The sequence below is a fragment of the Musa acuminata genome, chromosome BXJ3-3, assembly GCF_036884655.1.
Source record: "Musa acuminata AAA Group cultivar baxijiao chromosome BXJ3-3, Cavendish_Baxijiao_AAA, whole genome shotgun sequence".
Lineage (NCBI taxonomy): Eukaryota > Viridiplantae > Streptophyta > Magnoliopsida > Zingiberales > Musaceae > Musa > Musa acuminata.
Genome location: NC_088351.1, coordinates 35,208,051 through 35,215,149, shown reverse-complemented (window position 1 = coordinate 35,215,149; position 7,099 = coordinate 35,208,051). Strand labels below are relative to the sequence as shown.

At 48.8% G+C, this 7,099-nt stretch overlaps 1 protein-coding gene across 1 annotated transcript; it reads right to left on the bottom strand.

Moving 5' to 3' along the window:
* Positions 1-1,434: 1,434 nt before the first annotated feature.
* On the bottom strand, positions 1,435-6,324 carry LOC135634393 (probable serine/threonine-protein kinase PBL7). Its single transcript, XM_065144825.1, has 8 exons — positions 5,522-6,324; positions 4,854-5,437; positions 3,154-4,758; positions 2,826-3,067; positions 2,369-2,760; positions 2,153-2,285; positions 1,933-2,022; positions 1,435-1,843 (listed from the first exon to the last, which is right to left on the bottom strand). Exons 3-8 carry the CDS (start codon positions 3,455-3,457, stop codon positions 1,688-1,690), a joined length of 1,317 nt encoding a protein of 438 aa, XP_065000897.1. The 5' UTR covers positions 3,458-4,758; positions 4,854-5,437; positions 5,522-6,324; the 3' UTR covers positions 1,435-1,687.
* Positions 6,325-7,099: the final 775 nt, after the last annotated feature.

Sequence of the window (7,099 nt, the reverse complement as noted above, 5' to 3'; positions counted from 1 at the left end):
AAAGGGATTAAAAGATAATTTCATAGTTATTCGTATCAGCTAAATATGTTAATTTTACGTAAGCATAACTTTTGTGAAAGTTTTGTTATCCTTCTGCGGTTTCGTTATCCTCTCGGATGATCTATCGAGAGGAAGCTTCGATTAACTTTCGAAGGTTTGTTCGCTGAGGATGGTCGTCATCTTGTTGATGTTGTTTGAAAGATAGCCATGAATCTTGTTATTGGCGATGATGATAACAAAGACTTTGAAATTGCGAAAGTTGTCGACCTCCTTCTTAAAGATCGTCGATATCAATACTCCCTCAAATCAAAGGTTAAGATATTTAAGCGATGGTAAGCGATGGTAAGCGAAGGGCAATATCCAGGAATGGGCCGACAAAGTGGTTGTTGCTAGCGTCAAGCTCGTGGACTTTGAGACGGGAGATGTTTTGGACGATGATACTGGAAAAGCGATTGAAGTTGATGTAGAGGATGACAGCATTAATCAAGAGATCGAGCTTCGTGCGGAGGTACATGATAATATCGATGCCATTAAGGTCGATGCTAGCGACAACGTTGATTGAGGGGTTGTCAGGCATTGCGGTGAAGAAGATGTCGTGATAGCCGCACACGTTAGGGTCGACCCAATTACCAGTTAAGTCATGGGGATCGAGGAACATGACCTTTTTCTATGCCCTTAGAGTAACGTAAGCACGACATAGGCAAGGATTGGTGATGGCGACACCGATCTCAACATCAAATTTAAAATCATCATAGATGTCTTCTTTCTTCAGGAGGGTCAAGAACTAATAATGCACGATGGAGATAGCCTTGACGTTAAAGAGAATCGAGGAAAGGCACAAGAGGAATGAGAAGCAGAGCCAAAGTTGGAGGGGAGGACGAAGCCCGAGAAAGATAACAAAACTTTTACAGAAATTATTCTTTTGTGAAATTAATATTTTTAGATGATGAGAACAACGGCTACGAAATTATTTTTTTCTCTTCTTTAGTATTTGTGACAGCACACACGATATTTTAAATATTTTATTTTCGTAAGTATAACGATCTCAATATAATCTTTTAAAATATAGTAATCAGAATGTTAAACATAACTAATTATAAGGGATAGGGATAATATGTAATTAGCACTAGCAATAGCAGATCGAGTCGGATTCGGGTCGAGTGGTGTTGTTATCGGGTTCGATTTGCTACTCTCCAACCCAACCCTCAGCCTGCACTCTCCTCCCCGCCCTCTTTATGTGGATCTATACTTCGCATCCATACTCCATCGGGCATTCTGTCGGACAACGTCCGGGCAGCACCCATGAATGAGCACATTGTCGTCACAGAAACCACATCCCTTTCGCGCATTCTACCGAACACCATCTGGGCAGCATCCAAGATGACATGGTCGCAACATCAACCACATCTCCATGAAGACGAAGAGCGAATTCCATGTTCCAATTCATTTTGCCTTTTTCTGAGAATTTATCGTGGATTGATCTGATGAAATGTGCAGCTGCCCAGAGCATGGCCAAGAAGTATATAACTGGAACAACACGATGTCGAGCATCTTATGAACGCAACTACAGTATACCGCAGTCTTTGCCCACATCCACCTCCCGAATCTTGAATGGCGTAACCATTCCGAATCCAGCTTCCGTCTTCCCATCCCATACGCTGGTAGATGCTGCGAACTCCCCACTGGATCATGATCTTGCAACCGAGACTTGAACTCTGGACGGAGTGGTAGGGCTCGCCGCCACGGAGTTCTTGACGAGCGGGATGAGCGACTGCACCACGTCCGTCATGAGAGGGCGGTAATCCGCTTCCGACTGCACGCAAACAGCAGCAATGGCTGCAACCTGCGACATCAAGACGCCATCAATTACCATCACCTGTGGAACAAGCAGCTGCAAGCTTGGAATCCGAAGGGTCGGTCTTTTGCTCACACCTGAATCAGCTCCTTCTTCGAGAACTGTCCTCGCAGTACTGGATCCACCATTTCCACCACTTTCTCTCTGTTGGTCAGCCGAGGAAGAGCCTGCCGTGCCATTAGCAGCAGAGAGGAGAGATCAGAGGAGTCGACCTTCGCAAGTTTCTCTCGACACAGGTATGAGTTGCAGCCAGAGATTTCAGCGAGATAGGAAACAGAGAACGGCAGGGTTACGAACCCATGAGACCAAGACATGCTCCCCGGGAGGCCTCCCAGGATCCACCGGCACTCTCCCCGTCAAAAGCTCAAGCAGAACAACGCCGTAGCTGTAAACATCCGACTTCGTCGTCAACTTGCCCGTCGACGCATACCTGCACCACCAAACCGGTCTCCCTGAGACGAATCGAGCAAACCCAGACGAGGAACTCAAAACACAGACTCCGATCTCACTCACTCCGGCGCGACGTATCCCGTAGTCCCCAGCACTCGGGTGAGCACCTGGCCATTGATCTTGTCGGAGCCGACCTTGGCCATGCCGAAGTCCGACACCTTGGCCCTGCAGTCGTGGTCCAAAAGGATGTTGCTGCACTTGAAATCCCTGTGGATGACGGCGGGGACGGTGTGCTCGTGCAGGAACTCGAGCGCCCGGGCGCAGTCCAGTGCGATTCGAAGCCTCGTCCACCAGTCGAGAGGCTTGTGGCTCTGTTTCCTCGAGGTGGGGTGGAGGTGGTGTTGCAGGCTGCCATTGGGCATGTACTCGAACACCAGCAGCCGATGCTGTTGGTCGGCGCAGTAACCGAGCAGGCCGACCAAGTAACCGGAGTGCAGTCGGCTCAGAAGATCAACCTGCAAAATTTCTAGGTTGGGTGAAGGGAAGCATCGAAAGAAGAAGAAGCTGAGAGGTCGATTACCTCTGTCCTGAAGTCTCTCTCCCCTTGCTTGTCTTCCCTGCGCAGCAGCTTAATGGCCGCCACCGTCCCATCACACAGAGTTCCTCTGAACACCACCCCAAATCCACCGTTTCCGATCACATTGTTCTCGCCGAACCCATCCGTGGCCAGTTCCAGCTCCCTGTAAGTGAACACCTGCCCTCTCCTCTGCCTGGCCTGCATCGGACACCCCAGCTTTCCCCCATGGATGCAACTCCTCACATCTATTAGACCACAGAAGGCCAAGCGGATGAAAGCGATGCTCAACCATGACACGGAACCCGACACGGGAGGAAGCAAGTCGACCTACCTGGGCTATAGGCGATGGCGTTGGCGCCGCCATTAGCGGAGTACACAGGCATCTTCATCCGGTCGAAACTGCCTTTCCGGAAGCTGCTGTTGCAGCTGCTCATGTTTCTGCTCTTCCTGGCCTTGGCTCGGCAGACCTTGACCAGCAGCAGAGCGGCCACGGCCACGAGGATGAGCAACAGGAGAGGCACGACGATTAGGACGACGGCGTTGGAGGCGAGAAAGGCTTGGCCGCCGCCACGGGCAGCTTGGTGGTCATGGTGCAGCAATGACGGAGGAGGCGGCGGCACGGGGTAGGCCTCCATGTGGTGTCAACAGGAGGACGGGAGAGGAGGAGGCGATAAAGGAGGTGCGGGCTGCCGGGCTTCGACAAGCTTGGTCATATGGCAGAGGAATTGGGAGGACGTCCAGTGGGAGCGTGAAGACGACGTACCAAGTCGCATATGAATCCAAGGTCGTTTCACATGCACTGCGCGCCCACCATCACTGCGTCAATCCTTTCCCCTCGTCCGCTCTCGTGATCTCTTCCCCTTTTTCTTTATTCGCAAGCACTCCATCCACCGCCTTGTCTCGTTGTTCCCTTGCGACTGCCCTCTCCTTCTACCCATTCAACCGCTCCCATTAATGTAGAATGCCCGTCGCTCAGGTTGCGTAGTAAATGTATGCTGCTGCTACTGCCGCTGATATTTCAAGGATTGGGACCATAACCAACTTCCATCCCCACCAACTAAATTAACCGTATCATTACAACATTTTCATCTTCGCTTTTGATCATCTCAGTCAAAAAACACAAAACCATTAGATTCCATCATCGAGTGAGAGATCACCTTCTCTTTGACACCGCAGCTACATGGTAGCGAGTGATGAAACAGCTGGGAATAGAACAAGAGAGACGGAGGAGAAAAGGAATCAGGATTCAGTGGTGAAGAGAAAGTTAAGTGCCTGGGTTTTCCAGCACCTGGCACGTTGACACCTCCGGCATGTAATGAAAGAGAAGGCCGGACATGGTTTGTTGTCGCCGGTTCATGTCGTCTTCCCAAAACGATGCTTCCTTCCTTTACTTTCTGCAAACGCAACGCATGATTGATCGATGCTTCGATGGCGATGGCTGTCTCGTGTGCATTTTACGTGCTACCATGGCGCAACTCAGTACGAAGTAAAGTCCCGTTAGGGCAATTAAGGAGACGCACTTGAGAGCCAAGCTTTCGGTTCACGGAGCAGTCAACAAGAATGCACTGTCAGTAAGCTGAGGCTGATCACGAATAGACAGCTGAAGCCAAAAGAAACTGATGTTGTATCAACTAGCTGAGACCGAGGTGCCCCAATTAGGACAACAAAGCTGCACTGTCAAGTCTCCTCCTCCCTCTCATTCACCTCCCACCATAACTGCGCCGTGGATCCCGACGTGTCGCTGTCGGCACAACTCGCTTGCTTGCGCAGTCCTCGTTCGAGTGCCCCAGTGGCGCGGGCAGCGACGCACACGGCGCTGTTCTGGTCCTGTAAGCTTCTGCATTCCGCCACGCTGTGCTTCGTTCGGTCCCCCCCGCCCCCAAAAATGAAATGTTGGCTCGCTTTGCCTGCGAAACGAGACTGGGAATTGTCCTCTCTGTCACGGGAAAACCATCCATCAGAAACAGAGTCACCGTCAGAGCAAACAGTAATCACCGCAGCAGCAGCTGATGCAGAGAGGCTAAAGCTAACCAAGCTTAAGAAAGCACTGGCGCCTGCCCAGATTTGCGTGGGGAAATCCATGTACAGATTGCCGGAGGGCCCCCATCGCTTGAGAGACGACTCCAACTCCCATCACCAGCATCGATCAGCCACCGCAGACTGCGGGCAAATGCCGGAGTTTTCATTCTAAACGTTCTTCCACTTGGCCTTAAGGGTTTTCCCAGAACTAATTTACGTGATTTGACGCAAAATCGATAATTACAACTTCTCTGTTTCCTTTTGTTTCATCTGAATCAAATCTTCGTTAGACGACCCGAATAAGAACGGACGTGCCCCGCCGGTCCTCCTCCTCCCAGAAGCCGCCGCCGCCGGTGGCGGCCGAGGGCCAACAGACTCCGTCGCATCCATCCTCCGATGACGAGGCCGTAGGCGCCTTCGCCCGGTCCTTCGGCGTCTACTTTCCCTGTGCCTCCACCCAGGTGCAACTCCGCTCGCCCAACGTCGCCGAGCTGCTCCGCCTGGTAAAGGAGCTCCTGAAGGAGATCGCTACCGAGGGTGACGAGCTCGCGCGGGCCGGCGACCGGAAAGAGCGCCCGCAGACGGAGAACCGAGCGCTGCCGGACGAAGTCGAGGGTTCGAGGTCTAAGATACGGAGCGGTGAAGAGGAAAGCCAGCGCAGTGAGAGGAGGGTAAGGGACCTCGAGACAGAGTTGGACGAGCTGAAGAAGGCGTTGTCGGAGCATCTTCGCCCGGTCCTTCGGCTTCTACTTTCCCTGCGCCTCCGCCCCCGTGCAACTCCGCTTGCCCAACGTCGCCGAGCTGCTCCGCCTGGTGGAGGAGCTCCAGGACAAGGAGTCCCTGCTCCGCAACCAGCTCCTGGAGCAGAAGCTCCTCGAGGAGAACGTCGCTATCATCCCCTTCCTCAAGGAGCAGAAGCTCCGAGAATTGCGCCTCGATTAACGAAACTTTAATTTAGGCAAAACAAAAAGAAACGAAAGAGAAAATGTAATTATCGTTTTACTGATTTGGCGTCGCAGGCAATTAGCCTGGTTTTCTACGTCGAGACATATCGTCGAACAAGTTATCTGCAAGAAAATGAGAAAAACAGAAGCCACGAGAGCCAGCTGACGCATGGTTTTTTTCTTCCCCCACGCCACGAAGCAGAGCAAATGCCCAGCTGCTTTCATTCTGACGGTCCCTCGCTTATCTGAAACGGAGACAGGAGCCCTATTTGTCTGTTTACGAAGGTCACCTTCCCTGCGAGTCGTCGGCATGGGCGAAGCCAAGAGGGTCCCCCAGCAATAATGAGGCTGGCTGGAAGAAATGACGCCGGCGATGTGTCCCTTTCCGCCATTAGAGCGCAGAGAAGACGACGCAACGGCAGGAGCCTCATTCCCTCAGAATGTGAGCCAAGACGGAAAGCTCGACGGCCTCCTTCTTGTACCGCCGCACGCGACGCCATTGCTCCTCCTTTTGCTCCAATAGCTCCTCTTCTCTCCAAGGCTTGCGACGCCGAAGAAATGAGACCATGAACGTGGCTCCGTAACAGCCACAGATTGTTTTATGATCTTTTGATTGATTCAATCATCGACGAAAAATAATATTTGTAATTATTCCTTTCACGATTTTTTAATATAATTTATCATATTATTCTTACTAATTAGGTTTGATGTGTGAACGAAACTATAAAATAAATATTTTTAAAATTAAATACTATATAAAAGATAAATTCTGAGGAGATATTTCACAATTACTTTTTTGTTATAGATTTCGACATTTTTATATAAAAATATTTTTTAAAATAATAATATTATAAGACAGTTATGAACATTGAATAATTTTGAGATCAAATTTTATGGATTATGAGTGTTGCGTAATTAAAAAACAATATATATAATGTATGAAATTACTAATAAAAATAAAAAAATATATCCATGAATAAAATAGATATTGTTAGAAAAATATGATATGAGCATATGGATTTATGAATACGGTAATTAATAAATTTTAAAAATTAATAAAAATTATAAATAAAATTATAAATTATTTTAAATTTAACTAGACATGTGATTTTTTTTATGAATCTCAATAATAATAAAATAGCCATATACCGATCTCAAAAAAGTTGAGGTTACAATCTTATTATTATTATTATTATTATTATTATTATTATTGTTGGTGTTATATAATATAATATACTTTTATATTATAAATAATTGACATGGAACTGGTTGGACCGCTTGGCCCGATGACCCAACTGGGCTGGGCCGAATGGT